This window comes from Nyctereutes procyonoides, unplaced genomic scaffold, assembly GCF_905146905.1.
Source record: "Nyctereutes procyonoides isolate TBG_1078 unplaced genomic scaffold, NYPRO_anot_genome, whole genome shotgun sequence".
Taxonomy (NCBI): Eukaryota; Metazoa; Chordata; class Mammalia; order Carnivora; family Canidae; genus Nyctereutes; species Nyctereutes procyonoides.
In genome coordinates, this window is record NW_026575128.1 from 462,977 (window position 1) to 489,903 (window position 26,927).

Below are 26,927 nucleotides of genomic sequence, written 5' to 3' on the forward strand. Positions count from 1 at the left end.
GCCTGTTTCTCCCTCTGCCTGTGTCTCTGCCTCTCTCTCTATCATAAATAAATAAATAAATAAATAAATAAATAAATAAATAAATAAATAATCTTTAAAAAAAAAAAAAAGACCTGAGCTGAGATCCAGAGTCGGACTTATAACAGACTAAGCTATCCAGATGCCCCTATAATGATACCATTTTTTTAAAATTATTATTTATTTAACAGAGAGAGAGAAAGCACAAGCAAGGGGAGTGGCAGAGGGAGAAGGAGAAGCAGGCTCCCCGCTGAGCATAGAGCCCAATGCTGGGCTCCATCCCAGGACCCTGAGATTATGACCTGAGCTGAAGGCAGACATTTGTTTAACCGACAGAGCCACTCAGATGCCTCTGTGGTCTCTCCTTCCAATACTAGAACCTCTAGGACCACCAGCACCAGGAGTGTGCACAGGCTTTAACTTTCACATCTCAGCACTAACTCAACAACTCAACTACCATCCAACTTTGTTTCACTTCATTCTGGTCACTTCTAACTCACTTGCTTTCATTTCTTTTTTCAGCACTGGCTTGAACAGGTTGGGATTTCTCATTAAAAAAGCAAAAGGCAAGGTACAGATGGGTGAGAGGGAGCTCCAACATGGGGCTCGATCCCAGGACCCTGAGATCACAACCAGGGCCAAAGGCAGATGCTTACCCATTTGAGCCATCCAGGCGCCCCAAGATTGATATTTTGCACTTGAAACTGGAGAATTTTATTGTGTATAAATGATGTTCAAATAAAACCTTTTTTTTTCTTTTTAAAAGATTTTATTTATCCATTCATGAGAGACACAGAGAGAGAGGCAGAGACACAGGCAGAGGGAGAAGCAGGCTCCATGCAGGGAGCCGGATGCGGGACTCGATCCCGGGTCCCCAGGGTCAGGCCCTGGGCTGAATGCGGTGCTAAACCACTGAGCCACCAGGCTGCCCATAAAACCTATTTTTTAGAAATACAGGCTTCTTTATATACATAAGGCCACCTCCAAGACTGACCTTGTGGTCAGCAGTGGAGCAGGGGCCTCATAGCACTGGGTCCGAAAATGAGACCTTTGGAAGGTTAGCCAAGAAGGGGCAATGGACTTAAAACGTTTATTAGCAAAACTTTTAAATTTGAAAGTTCTAATACTATACACTTGAAAGAGTTTACTGTTTTTGTCCGGTATAATATATGTGAGTTATCACATTTGTCCAGTGCAGATTGTTATTAAATATCTATAAAGGAATCACATTTTGTCCAGAGAATGAATCATTTCAGGATCTCTTTGTTGTGATTGTCGACATTTAGCCACTGTCCCTTATCTTTAGGGGCCTGCCTGTATCTGGACCTCCTGAGGCCCAGTGCGGTAGGATCTTCTTAAGAATATTCCTGGGGGGGGGGGGAATATTCCTGGGATTTCACTTAGTGTACCATACATATTCTCACACTAATGCCTCTTCATCCTTTGCTTCTTGCCACTGAAAGCTCTTCATCAGAAAGAGATCAGGGTCGTAGTTTATAACTAAGGATTAGGTTAAGATTAAATTTAGGATTATGGTCACGGAAAACCTAATTGATGCTGCTCCTACATGTGTGTCTGACGCATAGTGAGCAGTGAGTATGTATTGTTCATTTAAATGAATGAATGAAAACTGATTTAAGCAGAAGGAAGCTGTTAGTTGGTTTCAGGTGGTTCAAACAACATCATGAAGGATGGGGAGGGGGTTGCTTGCTCTCTCTCTCTCTGCCCTGACCTCTACAGCATCCTTCAAACCACCAACCATCATTCTGCTAAAAGACTCCCTGTGCTTCCCTCTACTGTCCCATAAAGGAGAGTCTCCCTAGTAGCACCCATGGAGGAGAGAAGCCACTTCTCCTTCTCAGGAATGCCAGAAGAAGTCTCCTTGATTTTCACTGGCTCTGATTTGGTTTGGGGCCAAGCTGGGACAACAGCTGTCGATATATGGACTGGCTAAAACCAACCAGAACCTATTCTTGGGGGTGCCTGGGTGGCTCAGTTGGTTAAGGGTCTGCCTTCGGCTCAGCTCATGATCCTGGGGTCCTGGGATGGAGCCCCTCGTCGGGCTCCCTGTTCAGCAGAGAGCCTGCTTCTCCCTCTCCCTCTGCTGCTCCCCCTGGTTCTTTTCTCTGTCAAGTAAATAAATAAAATCTTAAAAAAAAAAAAAAGGAACCTATTCTTAGTGCTGGGGAGGGAGCTATTTCCTGCAGATGTAGGGAGTAACGGGTGTGTGTGGTGATCAAAAATGACAACTGTCACCAGGATGTCAGGGTCTGGATTCGAGCTCCCAAAAGGCTCCATCTCAGACTGAGCAGTGAAAAGGCTGAGTCATGGGTTTTGGGGGCAGGATAAGGAGGAGAAGTGTAACACATAGTGCCTTGCATTCCACTTTTCAGGCCTTTGCCTGAAAACAAAAAATCACCTACCTAAAAGCTGTTCTTCGTGGTGTTCTTTACGCAGGAGAGCATATGACCTCGTAAATACATAAGGTTAGGGGAGAGGGAACACATTTTTATACACGTTATTGAATGATGGTAGTAACAATATCGTCTTCCTACGGACAAAATTATGGAAAAGTAAATATCACTGGATGTGCTAGGATATTTAATGATATACAGGGATTGATTGAAAGCAATTTAAAAGTTTCAGTTTAGTTTTCCACCAACATCACAATGTTTGCATAACCATAAGAACACATCAGAACACTTTGGATTAGGTTAGGAATAAATGCTGGTGGGGTGGGGGGCGTCAGAAGGTCTTTCCTGGCAGGGTGGGAGGAGTGATTTAACTGCAGGATTCAGTTTCACCAGAAACAATAGTGACAGCGCCACCTCACCACCTCGTGAGGCTACAGTGAGGGTTAAATGAACGCTTCACCTATGTAGTACAAGTACTGAGCACACAGTGTTTGGTGCACACTGACCTTTCGATGTGCCCTGGCGGTTAGGAGGACAAGGGGAGGGATGCCTTGTAAAGGCCAGAGTGGCTGTGACTGTACATAACTGGCATTGGATTTGTAAAACAGTTTTATTGAGGTATAATCAACATACAATAAATGGCACATGTTTAAATTATACAATCTGACAAGTTTTGACAAATGTACACACACTTGAAATCATCACCACCACCACCACCAAGATAATGCACATATCTATCACCACCAAAAGGTCCTTATTCCCCTTGGTGATCCTCCCACTCATCCCTCCACCACCCTCCATCACAGATTACCATGTGGCTGCCTCCTTTCTGTCAACATAGATTAGTTTGCTTTCCTAGAATTTCATGTAAATGGAATCATATACATCATGTACTCACTCTCTCTCTCTCTTTTTTCTGGCTTCTTTCATTCAACTTGTTTTGAGATTTGTCTATGTTGTTGCATGTATTAAAAGCTAGCTCATGCTTTTTCATACCCATTGTATGGATAGATCACAATTAGTTTCTCCAGTGAACATGTGGATTGTTTCCAGTCTTTGGCTACTATCTAGAGTTGTTACACGAGCTTTTACATACAAGACTTTGGGTAGACATAAATGCTTTTGTATGTCTTGGGTAAATACCTACCAGTGGGATTGATGGATTATATATAATAGAAGTGTGTATCTTTACAAGAAACGTCCTGGCAGTAAATGTGACATTCCAAGTGCACTTGGCAGGTGGAGCCATGCCAGAGTTCATCCTTGCAGGAGCTTGGAGCCAGGGGCAGGACAAACCCGGTGTAGACTTTGGGTGCCCAGATTAGGGGCAGATGGTAATTAGTCAATATGAGAAGTCTGAGGGGAGCCTCATCTGAAGGGGTCCCAGCATAAGAAAATAGCCCCAGGTGCCCCCACAGACCATCTTTATAGGTGGCTATAGAAGGGAGGTGGTTCATGACATAAAGGTACTAGAGCCAGGAGAGACTCCTGCTCTTTGCCTTGTGGCCTCTCCCTTCAGGATCAGGGAGTGATCCCCATGTAACACCTTGCCTGGTTCATGGGAACTCTTTCCCAGGGCTGGACCTTGCCCTGATTCTGGCATGTACACCGGAGTCCTGCTGTGGACCTCCCAAGTCTCTAGACGCAGACCCAGTTGCATCTGTTGACCTTGAGCCCAAAGCCCAAGAGTTCCTAGAGTTCCTGCATGTCTCAACCTATCTTGGCCCTCAAGCCCTGGACATGCCCAGCTGCCCTGAGTGGGGCCAGCTCTGCAGCCTGTCTGTCCCATGCTCACCTTGGTTCTTATGCCCAGAGGAGCGCACACCTGTTGACCCACCTACCTGTCCCTGCTCTGGTTAGGTCTTGGCTTCTCCCACCTGGACCATATATCTGGTCCTCTTCTGGCTGCTTGTCTGGGCCTCTCCTTCTCCGGCCCATCCCCTCAAACCAGCTTCCACATGTTGTCATTCTGAGATGCAAATCTGACCACGTCCCTCCTCTGCTCACAAACCTACAATGGCTCCCCATTTCCTAGGATAGAAAGTTCTAGTTCCGGGCAGCCCCTGTGGCCCAGCGGTTTAGTGCCGCCTTCAGCCCGGGACGTGATCCTGGAGACCCGGGATCGAGTCCCGCGTCAGGCTCCCTGCATGGGGCCTGCTTCTCCCTCTGCCTGTGTCTCTGCGCCACCCCCCGCTCTGTGTCTGCCATGAATAAATAAATAAAAAATCTTAAAAAAAAAAAAAAAGAAAGTTCTAGTTCCTTAGCCTAGCATTCAAGGCCCTTCGTGGACTGTGCCTCTCACCTCTCCAGCCTCCACTCCCTCTGTCCCTTGAGCCTTCCCTGTGCTCTAGCCATTGCAAACCATCTTTCACTGCCTTCAGACTTGCTGTTCTCACTGCTTGGTAGGCTCTTTTCAAGTTCCTATTTCTTCATTAAGAATCAGCCTTCTCTTGGTTCCTCCCTGGGTTCTTGGCACCCTGTGCAAAACCTCACAGGGGCAAGGTGCCTGGCAGGCTCAGTCTGTAAGAGCATATGACTCTTGATCTTGCAGTTGTGAGTTCAAGCTCCACGTTGAGGGTAGAGATTACTTAAAAATAAAGTCTTACAAAAAAGAAAGAGAAAGAAAGAAAGAAAGAAAGAAAGAAAGAAAGAAAGAAAGAAAGAAAGAAAGAAAGAAGAAACCCTTCACAGTGGCAACACATTGCATTAGAGTTCAACCGTTGGTTGTTTACCCACCAGCTGGGAGTTACATGAGGCCATATTTTGCAGATCGCTTCATCCTCAGGGTCCAGTATATGGTATGTACATGTTGAATGAATGAAGGAAGAAATGAATGAATGACCAAGTGAGTGAGCAGGACAGTGACCTGGCAGCAGCCACAGTGGTGATGGCGTGGGTGGGGTTGGAGTGGGCAAGGGATGGTGAGGAACCAAAAGAACAGAATAGAAGCATGAAGATGGAGGAGATGGCTGCACGGGGGAGGGGAGGAAGTTGCTGCAGCAAGGTTCTAACCCCATCTCTCCGCATGGGGCCATCCTGTACCCAGGCTGCGTGCTCTGAAATCCCCAGAATCCCTGTCATTTCCTTGTGTTTGTTATTTCTGCTACCCCTGTGAGGAAATGCTCCTTGACCCAGCCCTTGAGGGGAGGTGCTCAGGCCTTTACCCAAGGCTATTGGCTTCTTCGTGAGCTGGGGGTGCACAGAGCACCCTTCCCCCGGGCACCACAACCGTCCCAGCAGGGGCACCATGAGGAGGACCCCAATTGCTGGGCAGGCAAGGTCTGAGCCATAGGGGGGAGGAGGTTGGGCCTATGGGACAGGGGGAACCAGGAAACCCTGGGGTCTGGAGGCTGGGCCTCTAGGCTCTGCTGCTGTCTCTGTCTGAGCCCACCAGGTGGTTTTCCTGTCCTAGTTCTCTTGTACTTAGCCACATTCCTGATGACAAAGCACTCCGCTCTGTGCTCAGCCAGCTTAGGGAGGCTGAACTGATGGAAAGTTTTGTAGGCAGGCGTGGAGTGTCTTCTATATTCACCACCGTGCCCAATACCAGGCCAGGCACATGGTGAAGGAGCTCAAAATCTGTCGGATGGATGGATGGATGGATGGATGGATGGATGGATGGAAAGAAGGTTGTCCTGTCTGGGGCCAGAGGGCTATAGGGGAGTAGTGTCTATGGGGTCCATGCCTGGTGGTAAATGTGGCCATCAGAGTGTGAGACTCTGTTGGAGAGGGTAAGAGGCTGGGGGTCTGAGTCAGGGATCTCTTGTACTACCTCCCCACCTTCTCAAGCTCTCTGCTCTAATCTTAGAGACCTGAGACTGGTATCTCAATGAGGCCTATCCTTGCTGAGAGGTACCCCTTCTCCATAGCAGGGGTTCCCATACCTGGTCGGGCATCAGAATTTCCTGAACCAGAGAGATTCCTGGGTCCCACCTGAGACCTACTGCTCAGAATATCGCCGGGTGGGACCACAAAATCTGTGCCTTTTCAAGTATCCTGAGTGATTCTGCTGTGTAGACAGGCATAGAAACTCCCCCACCTACTGGATCAAGTTTAAACCTCCAGGCAAGGCATCCTGAGTCCTTTGCCATGAGGATCCAACGGCCCCGTGCAGCCTCATGTCTTGCCCTTCGTTCCAAACACATCGCCTAACGAAACAGCTCCGTGGTCCCCAGCCAGGCCCAGGTTCTCTCACCACCCGGAGCCTTCACTCAAACTCATCTCTCGACTTGCCCCGCCTCCTCTACCCGGGAACTTCCATACATCCTTTGAAGCCCAGAAAATGCCACTTCCTTCCTCAGGAAGCCTTTCACACCCTTCTTCTTACCCAGCCGGGCCAAACTTTCATCTCCTTCCTATAAATTTCATAGCACCTCCTAAGACCTGTCACCCTGCTCAGTCACTATCTGATAATGCCTGCACCAGACCATGTGCACCAGCAGCCCTGGTCCTTTGAGGTAAATGGTGATGATGATGATGATGATGATGATGATGATGGTGGTGGTGGTGGCAAAGACCGATTAGGTGAAAAGCCTGCGTGAAGCCCTCTACATAGGCCGCTAGGCCCTTAAATCCTCACAGGAGCCAGGTGAGGTTAAGTCCTGTTATTATCAGGCCCATCATACAGATGAGGCAACTGAGGCCCAGAGAGGCAAACGCCCTTGCCCTGAGTCACACTGGAAATGGCAGAGCCAGGATCTAACCCAGGTAGTGCTCCAGGTACCACAGTCTTACCCACCACACTTCAGCCCTTGTATGTCTGAGGCTCAGGGAAATATTTGCCCAAACTCGCCATTGTCCTAAGTAGCACAGACACTTGATTCCTAAACTCCATACTCCCACGTGGCCCCCCTGTCAAGCTTTTGGTCTGTAGTGGCAAGCCAAGCCCCATTCCAGCCTCCCTTCCACATCCCAGGACCCCCAGAGACTGGCCCTCTCCTCTTCCTGGACTGGCCTGGCCTCTAAGCTCACTCCTACTCATCCTGCCCCACCTCAGAGTTCCATGGGAGGAACGTCCAGCCCTTGCTGGGGCCATTTGAAGTCCTACATTGCTGGCAAGCTTTCTCCATTCCTTCCCCATCCAGCATTCTGGACTGAGCAGTCTGGGGCAGTGGAGGAAGTAAGCCTCCTCCTCTGCCTGGGCCTCAGTTTCCCCACCTGGAAGGCAGACAGCAGCCTTGCTTCGGTTGTCCACCAGGGCTGAGAAGAGGCTCTGGTGATGGCAGGACGAGAGGCTTCGTAATTGCTGGTGGTCCAGCCCTGAGCACCGCACTCCTGGGCCTGGTTAGGAGGGCAGGATCCCCAGTCAGCCTGAAACCCGCCCCTAGCACCCCATCCAGGGAATGGGATCCCAGGGGAAGTGACTGCAGAGAGGCCCTAGGAGGTGCATGTAAAGGGCATAGCCCAGGGCCAGACCTCCCTGTGGAAAGGGGAGTGGTCACTAAGTGAAGGGCCCTGCCTCCTCCGGAGGGGAGAGCAGACCAAAGTAGAATCAGAGCTGTGAAGTCAGGTACCTTCTTGGACCAAAAAGCGGTAATGTACCTCCAGTGGTAAACTTGGCTCTCCAAGGCGGGTCCCCAGCCCAGCCAGCCCACCCACTGAGAAGGCTGTTCCAGTCCAGCCGGGCTGGCAGCAGGGTTTCTAAATTGCACTGCAATTGCAGATGTTCTTCACCGTGCGGCAGAGCTCTGGCGCCCGGCCTTTTCTCACCCGATCCTTTACGGAACCCGTAAAAAGGAGATTGCTTGCGCTTTGGCTCCAGGCTGGCCTGAGCTCACGTTTCCAGATCTGCTACTTATTAGCTGTCTGATCTCAGGCAAGTTATTTCCCTTCCCTGGGCCTCACTTTGCCTCATCTGTAAAATGGGTAGGGTACTTCCAACCTTTGAGGCTCCTGTGAGAGTTACAGGTATTAGGCTTAGAGAAAGTCCCTAATCCTGAAAGCTCTATTACCCCCATGTTCTGGTGAAGAAACTGAGGCTCAGAAAGCCTCCAAAGCTTGCTCCATGACTAGGAAAAAGCATGCTGGCTCTAGTCTGGGACCTCTGCTACCATCCAGGAAGCTGTCCTCCAGATCACGAGTTATTGAGGCCATGAGGGATGGGTCTGTTTAAGGCCAAGGACACAGGGTCCTGGAGCTTTATGTGCCTCTCCTCATAATTCTCAGTTAGTCATAGCCAACCAGGTCCAGATCAGCAAGCCCTCCAGAGTGGGTCAGAGGGGAAAGGGCCAGACCCAAGATGGGTGTGGCAGGTGTGGCAGGTGTGGCAGGTGTACCCTGTCACTACCAGAAGACCTGCAGACACGGGACCGGAAAGCAGAGGACTTGTCCCAATCAACTGCCCGGTGAGGACGCAGTGACCTCATCTCCACTGCCAGGAGTTCAGCTGTCAGCACTGTGTTCTCTATAACAGCCTGAGTCAGCGGACTCAGAAACACACTGCATCGCACTGGTTTGTGTCTACTGACTTTATTAGGGCCACTTCTGATCTTATTAGGGCCACTTGTAGACAAAGCAAGTTATATTCACGATGATTTGCACTGATTCGAGCAGGCCTCATAAGTTTTTCCACGTTGGGGTTTGTCCTGATGGAACACACTCTATTACTGGCCCCAGCCCTGGTGTTGTAAGGAAGCCCAGGCTCGGGACACCCGGGTGGCTCAGCGGTTGAGCATCTGCCTTCAGCCCAGGGATTGATCCTGGGGTTCTGGGATCGAGTCCCACATCAGGCTCCCTGCATGGAGCCTGCTTCTCCCTCTGCCTCTCTCTGTGTGTCTCTTATGAATAAATAACTAATATCTTTTTTAAAAAATTATAAAAAGGAAGCCCAGGCTCCGAGGCTTGAGACAGAGGAGGATGTGACACCGTGTGCAGAGGATGGCCCCGGCCATCCTGCTGAATGCCACTTCATGAGCAAATTCAGCTTCACTCTGGGGAACAGAATTGCCGAATCTACAAAATCATGAGAAATAATACATCATTGCTGTTGAAAGCCACTAAGTTTGGAGTAGTTATCCCATTCCACGGCAATAGATAGTTGAAACACCCCAGTGTTCTCATTTCCCAGATTTTCAGAATGTATGTAGAGCACTAAAGCAGAGGCACCTGTGTCTGAGCACCCAGAGCCCTGTGAGCCACCTGAAGGCAGAGCCTCGCCTGCTCCTGATTATCCAGCCTCTACTGTTGGCCAGTCATTGTGTGGCTTACACAAACACCATCCCGTGCTAGGTGCTTAATACTCATTGAATAAGCTGATACATGTCTTAGCACACCACACTGCAGCCCTGTAAGAGTTGTTTTATCGTTACTCAACCGAAACTCATTCTTTTTTTTTTTTAAAGATTTATTCACAAGACACACACACACACACACACACACACACAGAGAGAGAGAGAGAGAGAGAGAGGCAGAGACACAGGCAGAGAGAGAAGCAGGCTCCACGCAGGGAGCCCAACATGGGATTGATCCTGGGTCTCCAGGATCACGTCCTGGGCTGATGGCGGTGCTAAACCGCTGAGCCACCCGGGCTGCCTCGATACTCATTCTTTAGAAAGAAATCAGAAAGATGCAGACATTACAAAAGATGAAAAAAAAATTACCCCTAACTCTGCTACCCATAATTTCGATTAACATTTAGCATGTATGTACAGAGATTCAATTACATTACATATGCATCTTTACTTTGAAAAATGTGATGGGGCGCCTGAATGGCTCTCTCTCTCTCTCTCTCTCAAATGAATAAATACAATCTTTAGAAAAAAAGAGGGGCACCTGGGTGGCTCAATGGTTGAGTGTCTGCCTTTGGCTCAGGTCATGACCCTGGGGTCCTGGGATCAAGTTCTGCCTTGGGCTCCCTGCAGGGAGCCTGCTTCTCCCTCTGCCTGTGTCTCTGCCTCTCTCTGTGTCTCTCATGAATAAATAAATACAATCTTTTAGAAAAATAAAAATTAAAAAATTAAAAATTTTTTTTCAAAAAAAGAAAAATATAAACATGCTGTTCTGTAACCTGTTTTTTCATTCGAAACTATCTGGGCTTTCTTTCCATGCCCATGAATGTATATATCTCCATTCAACAACATTTGTAATGCATGCATGCGTCAGCCTTCATGCCTCTATTGGGATCACACACCTTCCTCTGCCCCACCCCCACGCAGAGGTGAGCCCTGCCAGCCTGGTATGTGCTCTATGACCCAATCACCTGACCACAGCCGGTTGGTCCCAAGATGAACATCGCACACACACTGGGCTGATCTCTCATCTACAAACTTGGAATCAGGACCCAGAGACATTCAAGTCAGCCTGAGGGTCACCGAGATGGTCCTATGTATGTCCTGGCATCGTGTGATGGCATAATCTGCCAAGTGGAGACATGCCTGTCTGGTCAGAGAAAGAGGAATAAAGTAGGGATGAGTGACACCGAAGGTCCTGGTGGCAGCTTCCTCGTTGAGTGCAGAGCTTTGTCAGCACCCAGTGGCCTTTCTGTCCCTGGTTTGGGAGGCACCTCTGTAGCCTTTCATAAATTCTCCTTTGCTGGCTGAAGTTGGCTTTAATATATTTATACTTGCACCCAAAAATTCCTAACAATTATTACTCTAAGGGTGTAAGAAAGAAGGGACTCTCCCCCACAAGACTGGGCCTCTGGGAACCAGTAAAAAGAACCACCCAAGATAGAAGAATATTGCTCCACCCCTTCTGTATGCAGAGGCTTTATCAGCCAGGCACTTCACAAAACTGGGTACACAGGGGCACCCGGGTGGCTCAGTTGGTTAAGCATCTGCCTTTGGCTCAGGTCATGACCTCAGGGTCCCGGGATTGAGCCCTCCTTCGACCTCTCCCTCTACCCCTCCCCTTGCTTGTGCTCTCTCTCTCTCTCCCCCCCAAATAAATAAATAAAATCTTTTAAAAAACAAAACAACCCAGGTACACAGGATGGAATGCAAGCTGCCCTAGGGGAGGGCTCCGTAGCGAGCAGTCAAGGCCCCCTCTCTATGCCATGGTCTCCACCTTCCAGCCTCAGCAGCAAACATCTGTTAGGCACCTGCTTTATGCAGAGCACTGTGCCCAGGGCATAGATGCACACAGATGCATAGTGTTCCATGTGCGACTTTGGACAAGTCATTTCTACCTCTCTGGCCCTCAGTCTTCCCATCTGTAAATAGGTTGAAATGTACAATCTGAGTATCTTTCCAGCTCTTTCACCTATAAATCTAGGCCAGGGTCCCCGTCCCAGCATTCCAGGAAGAAAGTACATATGACAAGCTCTGGAGTGGTGTTGGACTTGCCAAACGCCTTCATCCATTGTCTCCTGTGATTCTCCCAACAGCCCCACAAGGCAGGGCTCATTAGGCCAATTTTAGGGGAGTAGAAATGGGAGTCAGCAGAGAGGTTAAGCAACGTGCCTGGGAGCTCAAGCGGTTGAATGAAAAAACCGGAATTTACATCCAAGTCAGAGCCAACTGCCCCACTGAGAGAAGCATCAGTAACTCTGGACTCTTATTATCATAGTTTTAAAGATGAGGAAAGTTTCTGTGAGGTACCTAGAGCAGTCAAATTCATTAAAATTAATTAAATGTAATTCATTAAATTAATTAAAGTAAAAAGGTGGTCGCCCTGGGGGGATGGGGGATGGGGAGTTCTATTCAATGGGTATGGCATTTTACCTGCAAAAGGTGAAAAAATTCCAAAGATGGAGGGTGGTAATGGTTGCTCAACAGTGTGAATGGACTAAATGCCATTGAACTATACACTTACAAATGGTTAAAATGGCAAATTTTAGGTTATGTATACTTTACCGCATTTTTTTTTTTAATGAGAAAAATGAGGTCTAGCGAGATAAATGGAGTAGACGTAGAGCAGTTTATGAGAGTTCTAGGGACAGACTGGGTTCAGTTCTCAGACCTGCCACTTTACTTACTTGCAGGTCAACTGGGATATGACCCTCTGGAACTGTGCCTCAGTTGCCCTCCTTGGAAAAGGGGCTGGCATCCGTACATCTGGGATTGGTTAGAAGAATTAAAGAAGATAATTCCCTGCCAACCACTTAGCCATGTGCCTGGCACACAGCAAGCTGTCCATACGCATGACTTCTGATGACAAAGGTACGTGTTAACAACCCCTTCATTACAAAAGGGATAGGCCGAGGCTTCGAAAGGGACAGTGACTTATCTGAAGTCGCCCAGCAGACCTGCCTGCAGCAGAGCCACCACCCGCCTCTGAGTGCAGAGATCCCCGTCTCCAGCCAGCCCACAGCACTTTTCCCTTCTTTAGAGCTAAACTACCACGGATTGGGGCATTAATCTCAAGCCTCAAGGCAGAAGGGAGGGCTTCTCTGGGCTCTCTGGTTTTCACTCTCCCTCTTCTTAAGTGTGAGTCAGCTCTGGTATAAATGGTGTGAGTCAGCCAGCTGCTCCGTGATGAATGTGCGTGTGACTGCCAGGTGGCATCCAGGTGGGGGCTGGGGGAGGGGGGTGAGCACAGCGTGACACCTGCTGGGTCTCAAGGCCCCTCGTTTGGGGCATGAGCTGTGTGCTACTTCTGGATCCAGACTGCTGCTCGGTGGCATCCCGCAGTTAAGAGGTCTGGGTTTCCTACCTTCCGTTTGCTATCAAACTCCTCCTTCAGTGTGACCTCAAGCAAGTGGCTTTAACTTCTGCATGCCTGGGTCTCGTCTGCATGCTTGGGTCTCCTCAACAGCCCCATGGCCGTGTGAATAAATCTAGTCTTGCCCTCAGCACAAGGTGTGAGGAGCAAAGGAATGAGGAGTGGGAAGGCATTTGGCATACTTAAAAGTTGCATCGGCATAAAGGACATTGTTATTTCACTTCTCAGGAGAAATAAGTTTCTAAGTTGTTTTTTTTTTTTTTATGATAGTCAGAGAGAGAGAGAGAGAGAGAGAGAGAGAGGCAGAGACATAAGCAGGCTCCATGCACCGGGAGCCCGACATGGGATTCGATCCCGGGTCTCCAGGATCGCGCCCTGGGCCAAAGGCAGGCGCCAAACCACTGCGCCACCCAGGGATCCCGAGAAATAAGTTTCTATGAACATGACAGAGACCAGTCAAGCTATTTATTTATTTTTCCCATTAGCCCTTGGGACTTCTCAGGGTCGCTGAGACCCTCCGGGCTCCTTGCTGTTCCTACCTTAGGGTGTCAGATGAATTCCTCAGTTTCAACCTTAATGGAGATTCTACTGGGCCCCAGGCCCAGGGTCAAGCCACTGAACCCTCCCCAGAGCCCCACAGGGTCAAGATTGTTCTGAGCTCTATCTTACTGAGAGAAAATAGAAGCTCACAGAAAGAGGACAACTTGGCAAAGACAGCACCACCGGCAGGGTGGAGCTGGGCCATAAAGCCAACTTCCGGACTATTCCAGCACCCTCCCTCTCTGTAGTCTTGAGGAAGAAAGCCCTGGGGGCTGCATCAGGTCCCCTCCTTCCAACTCCAGAGACACCCCCTCAACCCCTAACCCTCAGAAAGCAACGTATGAAACTGAAACAGGTTGATTCCACCCACTGTGAAATGAAATAAATCAGGTTTTGCAAATATAAAATGCAGGTGATAATAATCATATTTACCATTTTTGAGTATCTATTTTCTTTTTTTTATGATTTTATTTATTTATTAGAGAGAGAGAGAGAGCGCGCGCACAAGCAGGGTGAGCGGCAGGCAAAGGGAGGAGAAGCAGGCACCCTGCCAAGCAAGGAGCTCGACTTGGGGCTTGATCCCAGGACCCCAGGATCATGAAAGGCAAACCTTAACTAACTGAGCCACCCAGGCATCCCTCAGGTATTTAAAATATGCCAGTCACCTGACAACCACGTCCTCACTTCCTATTCTCATAAATTTTTGAGGTAAGTACTGATATTCTTATTTTACAGTTGGGGAAATCGAGACTCAGAAAGCCTTAGTAATATGTCCAGAGCCACACAGCTAGCAGATCTCTCTCCAATGCCTGTGCTCTACACCACATATCACGACAGACCCCTCAGTCGCTCATTCTTTGCTTCATTTGTTCATTAAACATTTTTTATTTTTATTTTTTTTTTCATTAAACATTTTTTAAAGATTTTATTTATTTATTCATGAGAGACACACAGAGAGAGAGGCAGAGACACAGGCAGAGGGAGAAGCAGGCTCCATGCAGGGAGCCCGACGTGGGACTCGATCCCAGTACCTGGGATCATGCTCTGAGCCGAAAGCAGACACTCAACCGCTGAGCCACTCAGGTGCCCTGTTTGTTAAAAACATGGAGAACCTTTTCCTTGTGCTAAGTAACCAGCTGGTCAGAGGGAAGACAGGAGTGCCAGAGCCCCTGCCCCAAAGAGGTTATTATCTGGGGAAAGATAAGGCACAAATAATTGTAATCTAAGAGATAAGAGCCAGACCCAGGTCCGATGCTTGGGCTGGTGCTGGGCCAGGTATCTCAACAAGTAGTGCTTGTCAAGGTTTTGGCTCGTTTATTTTTTTCATCGAGGTGCTAGAACTGACACTTACTACCTGTTCACTACCTACCACCCACTCTCTGATCCTGGGCAAATTACTTCACTTCCCTGAATCTCTGCTGTCCATTTAAGAACATGGGAGAGAAAAACATTCATCTCATCAGGTTCTTATGGGAATTAAATTAACTGGGATGATACTGTATTCATTCATCCAACAAATATGTACGGAGTCCCAGTTTGTGCCAGGTACTCTTCTTGGTGCTGCAGATGCTAGAAGAAGTGGATGGCAGACATTCCCTTGGAACCATGGAAAGAGCTGGATTTTTTAAATTAAAAAAGGGGAATCATAATTGAGGCACAACGTGCATACAGAAAAAAGTGCAAAAATTGGATGCGTACAGCTCGATGAATTTTCACAAACTGAACACACCCATGTAACCAATACCCCGACGACAAAACATCACCAGCAGAGCAAGGAGGAGGCTATGGCAAATGAGGTACTAACCTCCACAGTAAAATTTTAAAGGGGTGTTTCCAATGCTCAGTCATCAAGATAATGAGTCAGTGTGATATTTTTTTAAAAATCAAAATTAATGAAAAAAACCACAATGACATGGGACGCCTGGGTGGCTCCGCGGTTAACCACCTCTGCCTTCGGCCCAGGGCGTGATCCTGGACTCCTGGGATGGAGTCCCGCATAGGGCTCCCTGCACGGGGCCTACTTCTCCCTCTGCCTGTATCTCTGCCTCTCTCTGTGTCGCTCATGAATAAATAAATAAAATCTTTTTTTAAAATTTTTTTTAATTTTTATTTATTTATGATAGTCACAGAGAGAGAGAGAGGGAGAGAGGCAGAGACATAGACAGAGGGAGAAGCTGGCTCCATGCACCAGGAGCCCGACGTGGGATTCGATCCTGGGTCTCCAGGATTGTGCCCTGGGCCAAAGGCAGGCGCTAAACCGCTGCACCACCAAGGGATCCCAAATAAATAAAATCTTAAAAAAAAAAATAACCCACCGTGTCAAAACATCAAAATTTTAAATACAGAAAGGATTAGTCGTAGCGCCACATTGAGTCGTATGAAAGCTCAGGGCAAAAGGAAAACGTCAGTAACGTTGATCCTGCCTTTCCCTCATCCCAGCCCTGGTATCAGCCCCGCTCATGGTCACTGCCTTCACTCCAAGGGTAACTATTATCCAGACTTCTAATCCCAGAGGTAAGTTTTACCCGGAGGTAAGTTTCACCCGGTTTGACCTTTGTACACATGAAATCACAGTCTTTTGCATACAGCTTTACTCCCCATGACGTCTGTGAGATATAACCACGTTGTGCCCGGAAAGATGGTTAAACAAAGAAAGGATGAGGTGGCTGGGTGTTTTAGAGAGACCGGTGTGGTGGCAGGTAGGAACAGGATACACAGGGGTCCTAGATTGTGCTGGCTTGGGACCAGTGGGGATGAAGAAGAGGGTCAAGCCCAGTGCTATTTTGTAAGAATAGAGTCTGCAGGACTGACTGGATATAGGGGATGAGGGGAGGAGAAGAGCCAAGGAAGATGCTAGGTCTCTGGCTGGGCCAATTTGGTGGATGAAGGAGCCATCTCTGGGATGGGGACTAGGAGGGAGGGAAAGATGCATTTTTTAAACTTTTTATTTTATTTTATTTATTTATTCATGAGAGACACAGACTGAGAGAGAGAGAGAGGCAGAGACATAAGCAGAGGGAGAAAGAGGCTCCCTGCAGGACTCGATCTCAGGACCCGGGGATCAGGACCTGACCCAAAGGCAGACGCTCAAAACACTGAGCCACCCAGGCGATCAGCGTTTAGATTTAAATAAGGTGAGTGTCAGGTACCTGTGGGCTGTTCAGAGGGCTGACGTGGAGGCAGCTGTACAAGAAGCCTGGTGCTCAGGAGAGAATGGGGCAGGGGCATGTTCCCCGTGTGCCCCCAGTATCAGCGAGCTGGTGGCAGCTCCGACGAGCACGCTTGCAGAGCCCTGGGGAAGGGCACAGAAAGGATGAAGTTCTGAAAAGTTCTTTGAGAGCAGGTGGTTTGAACAGGTGTGCGAATCAGAATGAAAATATTAAAACACACACCACCGTCCAGCTTGGCCCGTCGGGCCCTCCTGGAGTCCACCATCGTGTTTACCTGCAGCCTGGGAGGATCTGAGTTGCACAACAGCCAGAGGTTTAGGGGCTCCCCAGTCCCATTCCAGGCCAGCCCCCACCTTGCATCAGAGGCAGCGGCGGCGGCTGACTCAGCAAAGCTTTTTTCTCCGGGACGTTTGCCTTTAAAGGCAAAATGAAAAGGAAAAAAAAAAAAGAAAGAAAGAAAGAAAGAAAACCCTCTTCCCGGGTGCCTTCCGCCCTCCGCCCCGCGCAGGCCGCGGAGCCCACGTGCTGCGTGCTCCCAGGCACGCACCACAGCACCCAGCGCCCGCCGCCGGCCACCTGGCACCGCCCCTCAGTCCCAGAGCCCTTCCTCCGGCTGGTTGGCTGGCGAGGCCTGGAACTGCTTGGAATGGGACCCAGAAAAAGTGCGAGTTCCTTCCAGGGCTAAAGGCAGCCTCCAGGGAACAAAGCTGCCAGTGTGAGCACAGCTTGGGGTGGAGGGGGAGTGGGGGGGGGCCTCGGTCCTTGCAAGCTGAGCCCCAGGACTCCCACAAACTCTGCAGCCTTCTTCAAAGCTTCAGAGCAGGGGAGGCTCAAGGGGAGGCTGCGATTTCCTCAGGCCCCTCCCCTGCTCAGAAACCCTCCATGGCTCCCCACTTACCCCTGAAAGAAGTCCTAAGTCCTATAAACTGGCAATTGAGGGCCTTTAGGACCTCACCTCTTCAGCTTCTTTTGCCCAGATTCCCCCTAACTTCATCCCCTGTCTCTGCCACCTCCCTGCACAGCCTCCCCTGGGGCTGCTTAGTGGGGCTCTGCGGTTCTGTGGCTCAGCTGCACCTTCCTGCCAGGCTCCAGGCATTAGCTCATGCGCTCTGCTCCCCCCAGCTTGAGCCTTCCAGGCTCAGATGCCATTTAGGCTTTCTCGGGTGTTCCCTCTATGGTTGGACTTACATTCTGTTTCCCAGGACTCAGCCACCCAAAAAATAAACTAGCCCGCCTGCGAATCTAACCTCGGATCCAGTGTTAATAATAGCTTCTCATGAATTTACCTCAAAACTATAGCCTCTAGCAGGTCATGAAATTTTTATAGAAAGAGAGGACCTAGAAATGGAATTTCAAGCAGATAATGGGGGTCTGTTTGGGCAGGTAGGGTGAGGTGCGGCAAGAGCAACGCTGTGTTTCTAGCCAACTCTGCTTTGTCTTCTAGTGCTACCCTCGCCAGGGGAAGGGGATTGGATGGGACATCATGAATTAGTACTGTTGGGGCACCTGGGTGGCTCAGAGGTTAAGCTTCTGCCTTTGGCTCAGGCCATGATCTCGGGGGTCCTGGGATCAAGTCCCACATCGGGCTCCCCTCTGGGAGCCTGCTTCTGCCTCTGCCTCTCTCTGTGTATCTCATGAATAAATAAATACAATTAAAAAAATGAATTAGCACTGTTTATTGGGATAAACTTGTATACACATCCATTTTTCCTCAGGCCTGCCCAAGAGGGAATCATTAAACCCATTTTACAGATATGAGTCTTGAGGCTCAGAGAGAAGGGATTTGCTCAGTGACGTTTTTTGTTGTTGTTGTTTTTTAAAGATTTAATTTTTTATTCATGAGAGACAGACAGAGAGAGAGAGAGAGAGAGAGAGAGAGAGAGGCAGAGACACAAGCAGGCTCCATGCAGGGAGCCCAATGTGGGACTCGATCCCGGGTCTCCAGGATCATGCCCTGGGCCAAAGGCAGGGGTTAAACCGCTGAGCCACCCAGGGATCCCTGTCTGCTGTTTTTGTGCATGTTCTTCCCTCTGCCGAAAATGGCCTTCCCTATGGTCTGCCTGGTATTCAGCCTTCCACACCCTGCTCTGCATGCTCCCTATCTTCTCTGAAGCTCTCTCTACCCCCTCGCCTTCCTCTATGGCACAAGTTCTTCTCCTGTACACATTCTCATCCCTGCACACTCCACTTGGTATTATTGCTGCCCATTTCCCCTCTGGCATCCTTTCCAGTTCGGGGGCTCCCCAGGCTAGCAACAGACTCACATGCCTCTGACCCTGGGGAAGTGACCCACACAGGGCTGGCCTAGAGAAGGAAAGGGAGCCTGGTGGTGAGTGTGACCCGTGGGCTGAATGAGACATACCCCCAGCTGAGAGGAGGCCTACACAATATGCCTGGAAACAGGGAGCTATGGAGACTCTGAGCAGGAAAGTGGCAAAACCAGAAAAGTACTTAGGGAAAGACTTCAAGTGTTGGCAGAAGCAGGCAGGCTAGCTCCTCATAGGATCATTCATTACTGCCTGCGTTCACTCCTTCCACCCATGTGTCTCCCCCACAGAAGCCATCCTCGGGGGGGGGGGGCTCCATCTGGGGGAAGACAGGACCAGGAGCTCACTGAGAAACACCAAAGGGTAAAGAAGATAAAGCTTCTTTCCTGGGGGACTCTGGGACCCTTTCCGGAAGCCCCATTCCAGAGGTCCTCTGTGCCATCAGAAGCACTGTGGCACACTGAGGGTGGCTCAGAAACAACCCGAGCAAAGGTAGAAACAAGAAAATGCTCAGTGGGAGAGGTCAGGCAGGAGAGCTCGTGAACTAAGCCAGGGCCTGCTCCCTCTCAAGCAGCATCAGACATATGAGCCTGAAAGTGCTGGTTAGGACTAGAGGAGGCGAGAGCAGAGGAGTGGAGGCCCTGCAAACAGCAGGGAGGGAGGGAGGATGGGGGGGAGGGGTACGTGGAGTGAAAGCAGCAGGACTTTGTGGTCTCTGGTACTGGGGTGGAGGCTTGTGGTGGCAAGAGGAACCCCCACACTTTGCAGGCTGAGCAGCTGGGAGACCAGAGAAATGGAAGCCATGGGCAGCGGTGTGCCTGGAAGGCTCTTGCTCCCTGTCCATGGGCTGCTCCACGCCCAGCCCGGGTGCCCCCTTGGCAGCACTGGACACCCAGTCTGGACAGATGAGTCCAGCAGTCATGTGGTCAGCTCAGCCTCCTCCTTTCCAACCAGAAGTAACCCCTCCCTGTCCGTCTCCACAGGGAAAGGGGGGCACTCAGCCTGACCTCAGGATTTTGGACAGGGGGGTCTTTCCCTTTGCCGTGTCTCAAGTAAGACTTGGGTTTAGAAGAGGAAATAAGGTGAAATGTTACCACCACCATTAAAAAAAAGGGGGGGGGGCTTCCTGCGTGTCAGCAAGTGCTGAGAACTTCATCAGCTTTCTAGAAATTCTCTCATGACAGCACATGAAGCTTGGAGGTGGTATTGATTCCGTTTTACCTTTAATGAAACCGGCTCAAAGGCCAGCAGGTTGCCTAGGATGGTGCTAGGACCCGGTGTACTATATAGAACTGGCTCAAACCCGAGGACCCATGTGTTCTCAGCACTCACCTGTCGCCATGGGTTCGCATGTACTGTCAGGGGTAGAGAAGATTTCACCAAGGCGGTGACAGGAGAGCCCAGGGAGGAGGTGGGTATGATTTTCCGGCAGAGGGCCCAGCCCTGCTAAAGCAAGGCTTGGCTTGCAAACAGGAATGTCGGGGGTGGAGAGGGGTTAGGAGAAAGTCGCGGAGCGAGACCTCCAGTAGTCGGTCCAACAGATCCTGACCTACTGCTTACCGCGAAACAGATGCCGCCCCAGCACTAGCACTTTAGAAACGTCAACTCGCTTAAGCTTCCTGAGGAGCCTAGGACTGCAGAGCCCTCCTACGGCTCCACCATTTCGCAGGAGGTCGCCGAGGCTCAGAGAGGGGCGCACACTGGCTTGGCGTCACCCAGCGGGCGCGCCTCCCCGCCCCAGGGCGCCCCAGGGGGCCCCAGCGCCGCGCCGCGCGGGCCCGCCTCGCAGCCCCCTCCCCGCCCGGCCCCGCCCGGCCCGCCCCCGCGGAGCCCCGCCCCGGACGTGCCCCGGGCCCCGCCCCCGGCCCTGCCCCCCCCCCCCCCCCCCCGCCGGCCCGCCAGCCAATGGCCGGGGTCCTATAAACTCCCTCTCCGGGCTGCGGGCGAGAAGCTGGAGGCAGCCCCGGCTGGCGCGCAGGTCGCGGGCCCCGGTCTCCGGTCTCGGGAGCGAGCTCGCCAGGGCGCGGGAGGCCGAGCGGCCGCGTCCGATTCGCGGCGGGAGCCCCGGGGAGCGGAGCCGGAGCCGGAGCCGGAGCCGAGCCGGAGCCGGAGCCGGAGAGCGCAGCCCGCCCGCCCGTCGCCGCCCGCGCACCCGGCGCTCGCAGAGCCTCCGGCGCAGCGCGGCCATGGAGCCCAGCAGCAAGGTGAGCGGCGCGCCCGCCCCGCCCCGAACACAGGCGCGGACCCGCCGCCCCCGGCCGCGCTGGCCTCCGAGCCCCCCGCACCCCCGGGCGCCGGCCTGGAGCGCCGCGCTCTGCCGGGGCGGGGGGCGCGGGCGCGGGCGCGGGGCGCGGGCGCGGGGCGCGGGGCGCGGGGCTCCGCGTGCGTCCTCGGCGCCCGCACTGCCTCTCCGGCTTCCTTCCGGGGGCGCCGCGCGGTCCACGCGGTCCGCGCGGCCGGGGGAGGCCGGGGCACCGGGGGCCCGGGCGCGGCACGTCGCTCACGACCGCCGCGGCCGAGGCCCCGCGCAGACTCCTCCCGGGGCGGGGGAGGGGGCGCGAGCGCGGCGCCCATTGGCTGAGCCGGCCGAGCCCCCGGCCCGGCCCCGGCCCCGGCGCGCGGAGGCGGCAGGACCCGCCCCCACCCGGCGGGCTCGGCGCGGCTGCCCTGCGCCCCGGGGCCACGCTCCGCGCGCGGCCTGCGGCTGGGCGGGGGACCGGCCTGGCGCGCTCCCGGCGCCCGCCCGGCGAGGGCCCGAAGCGCGGGGGACTCTTGCGGCCGGGACGCCCGGGGCCTCCGAGGCCCCCTTCTGCGTGGCGCAGGCCCCAGTGCGGGGAGAGGTGCTCGGAGGTGGCCGGGCCGAGAGCGCACCCACCGGCCCCGGGGGCCCGGCCGGGGGGGGCCCAGCAGGAGCCCCAGCGGGAGGTGCGCGCGCCGGGGGCCGGCGGCCGGCGGCCCGGGGGCCCCGGGGCCGCTCGCGGGGCTCGGACGTGGTCTCTTGCCCTGGGGGCAAGCAGCCGCCCGGATAGGACCTCCTTCTTCCTCTTAGAGACGCTCGTCGCGCTGGGGAGCTTTGTGACTCTCAGAACGGCTCCTTTGCAGCAGATACTTACGGATCCCCTCAAATGCGTGCGGGGCATTGTTTCTTACCCTCTCTTACCCCTTGCATAGAATCTTTTAAAATGACTTTTTTTTTTTTTTTTTTTTTGGAGCGCCCCCTCCTGAATTTTCTCAGGTCCTTTGGCTGGGGAGGCACAAGGATGTCCTCCTCCCCACCCCCGCCGCCACCTTTTTTAAACCCGGAGTGCGGGTTAGGACTGCGCTCCCGCGGGCTGCCCAGGGGTCCAGCGGGACTGCGAGGGGTCCCCTGGGGTCTCGCCTGGGCCGAGCGCGCCTGCCTGAGGCCCGCTGCCCTCTCCGCCGGCAAAGGCTCCTTCGTACCTGTTGAATTCAGACTTGTTTCACCCCACCCTGGCCCTTGGGCTTGAAATGAGACCCCGAGGGATCCCTGGGTGGCGCCGCGGTTTGGCGCCTGCCTTTGGCCCAGGGCGCGATCCTGGAGACCCGGGATCGAATCCCACGTCGGGCTCCCGGTGCATGGAGCCTGCTTCTCCCTCTGCCTGTGTCTCTGCCTCTCTCTCTCTCTCTGTGTGTGTGACTATCATAAATTAAAAAAATTAAAAAAAAAAAAGAAATGAGACCCCGAGCCCCCCCCCCCAACCCCAACAGTCCTGGGTGAACCTTTATCCTGGCATATGGATATAACGAAATAAAAATCAAACAAGTGACTCCCGCTACTGATAAGGGCTTAAGATCCTGGAGTCCACATATTTACTGTTTTATCTCGGGGCTCTCACGGGCCACTTACCTTCTCTGGACCTCAGTTTCTTTATGAAAGAGAAGGACTTTTCTCTTTTACTTCCTCAAGAGTCATAACTGTCTTGCTCCGCAGGACCTGGGTTTTTTGTTTGTTTGTTTGTTTTTTTTTTTTTTTTTTTGTGGAGTGGATAAGAATATTCTGAGCAGAGACAGAAAAGTGTAGGAGAAAAATCAGTAGCCACTTAACAGTTTACTAGACTTCTGGCTAAAATGCCACCGTGTCACACTGACCCTCTGTAAGGAGCCCTACTGGCTCACACGCCTGGAGCTCAGAGAAGAGAGGTAACTTTCCTGAAGTCTCACAGCTCTAAGCAGGGCTGGATTTGAACCCAGGCCGGTGAAAAAGGGCTCTCAGTCTCCGATGGCCCGCCTCACCACACCCTTTCTTGAATTTTGGGCTGATCAGAGAATTTGCCTAAATTCTAAGGCTGCTCTTGTATGAGTTGGTTCTAAATGCTGTAGCCGGTAGGTGTTTTCGAGCAATACTCCAAGCTTGGACCATCTGCCCATCAGTAAATAACTTTGGAGCACATCCTGCTTAGTGGTTTATCTGTATTAATAAATTCACATATATACACTGTTATACTAGTAGATTATATGCCTACTTAAGATAGAAATGGGGCAGTCCGGGTAGCTCAGTGGTTTAGCGCCGCCTTCAGCCCAGGGCGTGATCCTAGAGACCTGGGACCGACGTCCCTCCCTGCGTGGAGCCTGCTTCTCCCTCTGCTTGTGTCTATGCCTCTCTTTCTGCATCTCCCTATGTCTGTCATGGATAAATAAATAAAATCTTAAAAAAAAATAGAAACGTAAAAAGATGCAGATAACAGTTATGGTTTTAAAAAAACACTTTTTTTTTCTTTTTTTTAATGGCTAAACCCTCTCTGGGTCACTAGTATATATTCTGGAATAAAGCCTCTCTCTTTGGAGGCTGCTGGTTTGATCAGCAAGTACAGCCCTTTTGTACAGGATGTAGACCCAGGCCTGGAGAGGTTACCTCCCTTACCCGGGTCTTTCAAGCAGGTGTCTGACTCTGAAGTTCTTTTTCTCTCTTTTAAAGTGGGTTTTGTTTTTGTTTTTTATTTTTAAGTAATCTCTATGCCTACCTTGGGGCTCAGACTCGCAACCCCGAGACCAACAGCCGCATGCTTTACCGACTGAGCCAGCAGGGCGCCCTGAAGTTCTTTCTGCTGTGCTCCCCTTCACCTCCTAGCCCTGAGAATAGACTCCACTGACCTCCCTGCGTTCTGTCCTTTTCTCTGCACATCACACTAAGTTTAACTGAGTAGGAAATGGGGGACAGGTTGCATGCCTCCTCTCCCAGCCAGAAGTTCATGCATGCCCCCTCCTGGGCAGCAGGCGAGGACATCTCCCCAGCCCTTTGTGAAGAGTTCCTCCCTGGTCCCTTGTGGTGCCCTGGGCCTCTGGGGCCTCTGCCTTCCAGATAAAAGAGAAATCAGAAATCTGCAGAGCTCCTCAGCCCCTCAGTGGTATGAAGAGCATACACTTTTTTTAAAATATTTTATTTATTTATTTGACATAGGGACGCGGTTGGGGGTGGGGGGAATTGCGCAGAAGCAGGAGGAAATGGCAGAGTGAGAAGGAGAGGCTCCCAGCAGAGCAGGGAGCTGATGGGGGGCTGGATCCCAGGACCCCAGGATCATGACCTCAGCTGAAGGCAGACGCCCCACCGACTGAGCCTCCTACACGCTCCAAAAGCATAGACTTTTGAAGTCCTGTGGATGTGGTTTTGAATTCCAGTTTACTTTACTTGCCTCATCTGCAGAGTGATGTCATTTTCATTATTAGAGTGTAAGGATTCAGACAAAAATGTGTCTGTCCCCACAGACGCCCCATAAATATTCCTTTCTTCTTTGGACTCCCACGACTCCCTGCACTTACCTGGGTCCCACCTGGGTTGTGGCCTCTATCCAGAAGTCTGGCATTCTGACAATGTGAGCTTTTGGGGAGCCCCGGGATGCCCAGGCCTTGAGGGGCAGTTGCTAAAGATCCCACTGGCTAACTCTTGTGCAGCAGAAGTTTGTTGGGAGGCTTGTTTGCAGAGGTAGCACCTGGGTGGGAGTCCGGGCCCAGAGATGGGTCAGCTAATGTGGCTGCCCTGCCTCCCCTGTGAGGGAGATACAAGCCGCGGTGACATCACTGTCTAGTGAAAAATGTCTTTCCCAAGGTCACACACTGAGCCTCCTACTGCAAAACGTGCTGCCAGCTTTCTAGGATGACATAAGAGGGTAAAGGAAAGTGGGAGCAGGAAAAGACTTTCTAGTGCATGGCCTAGCCTTCCATTGGACAGATGGAGCAACTGAGGACCACGAAGGAAAGAAACTTGTCCAAGATAAGGCTGTTACAAAGAATTTGAGGTGTTCCAGAGCATTTTAAAAAGGACACTGTTTTCCAAACCCTTGTCCAGTGTGCCACCCTCCACTCACCCCAAATGAGCAGGAATTCCTACACTCTAGGACTTTCCAAGCTCCTGGGCTCAGTAGGAGTTTAAAGGTTGGATTAGACATAACTTGACAACTGAAATCCTTCTGTGAATGGAAACAAAACATGACCTTGGGCAAGTGGCTTTCCTCAGAGCTGTAGATCTGGACGCCTGCTCCCCCGTGGCCAGGTATGGTGAGACCGGCCAAGTTCCCCAACTCAAAGTGGTGGCTATTTATGTGGGAAGACCCTTTCTATGGCTGGTTTGGGTGCACAGGCAGTGTAAACATCTCCATTACGATCCTTGTCCCATGCTGAGCCATTCGGGGACCCAAGCCTACTTGCCCCGCTGCTGGGTCATCCCAAATCCCCCGTAATCAGCTTGTGACTTCAGGGAGCTCAGCTATACCCAGCGCCTGCTGGTCACGGGGTGGCAGGGCCTAGAGCTCTCCTCTGGCTCTGAGGGTACAGGCATCCAGTTCCCCCTCCCCCAGAGTTGGCAGAGCCGGGGAAGCCCGGAACAAAGGGGGAAGTGTGCAGCATTGGCTTGGGACCTGCAGCCTCACCCTTCTCCTGCCCCGCTCCTGGGCACGCAGGTCACAAAGCCACTCAGTTCGGTAACGGGCAGCCCCAGGATGGTGGAGGCTGAGAGTGCTGCTCCTCGTTGGCCTTCTGGGCCCAGAGAGGCTGTGACCAGGCTGTCAGGTCAAGCCTGGCCTCCAAAACAAACCTCTGATTGTTACCTCCCTCCGTGGGAGGGGTGGAGTGAGGCTGAGGCTCTGCCCCCAGCCACCAAGCCAGGGAGGCAGTAGCCAATGCATAAACGTTGGGATTTTGTAGTTAACTGAGCAGGGCTCCTCGGCCTGTACTCAGGGTAGAACAAGGGCAGAGTTTTGTGTGTGTGTATGTGTGTGTGTGTGTGTGTGTGTTTAAGATTTTATTTATTTGTGAGACACACACACACACAGGCAGAGACACCGGCAGAGGGAGAAGAAACAGGCTCCATGCCAGGAGCCCGATGTGGGACTCAATCCCAGGACTCCAGGATCATGCCCTGGGCCAAAGGCAGGGGCCAAACCACTGAGCCACCCAGGGGTCCCCGAGGGCAGAGTTCACCCTCTCTAAGACCTCAGCACCAACCCTTTGCTGGCTTTGGCCTCCCAGGGGCCTTGGCACCCCGGAAGGGGAGACACCTCTTGCCAGAGCCAGCTTATGGAAGCTTTGGCCACCGAGGCCTCTGCTGGACAGGATGTGTCCCCCAGGTTGCCTAGCCCAGAGCCGGCCTCAGAAACAGCTCTACCATTTGACCTCAGGGAAGCCACACATCCTGTTGAAGCCTGTTTCCACTGCCGTGGGGGTGATAATCTTATCTCTCTGGTCAGGTCGTAGATGTTTGGAAGTGATAGAGTCAACTATAGAGAAGCATACCAAGTAAGAGTAAACGTCTTCTCCCAGTTGTAATGGTTTGGCATTTCTCCTCAACAGACCTCTTTTTGGGCAGGTGAATGTGGGTGCCTATAACTGGATCGCGCTTTCTACATGGTTCTTTGCGCCCCACACACCCTATCCTGTTCACCCACCACTAGGTGGGTGACAGGTCA

The 26,927-nt window shown here is 51.8% G+C and overlaps 1 protein-coding gene across 1 annotated transcript in view; it reads left to right on the plus strand.

Moving 5' to 3' along the window:
- Window positions 1–20,348: 20,348 nt before the first annotated feature.
- The window catches only part of SLC2A1 (solute carrier family 2 member 1), a 29,115-nt gene continuing 22,536 nt past the window's right edge, over window positions 20,349–26,927 (plus strand). The window contains exons 1-2 of the mRNA XM_055341460.1: window positions 20,349–20,352; window positions 20,911–21,212. Of these exons, the coding sequence (XP_055197435.1) occupies window positions 20,349–20,352; window positions 20,911–21,212 (306 nt within the window). The remainder of the gene's footprint in view (window positions 20,353–20,910; window positions 21,213–26,927) is intronic.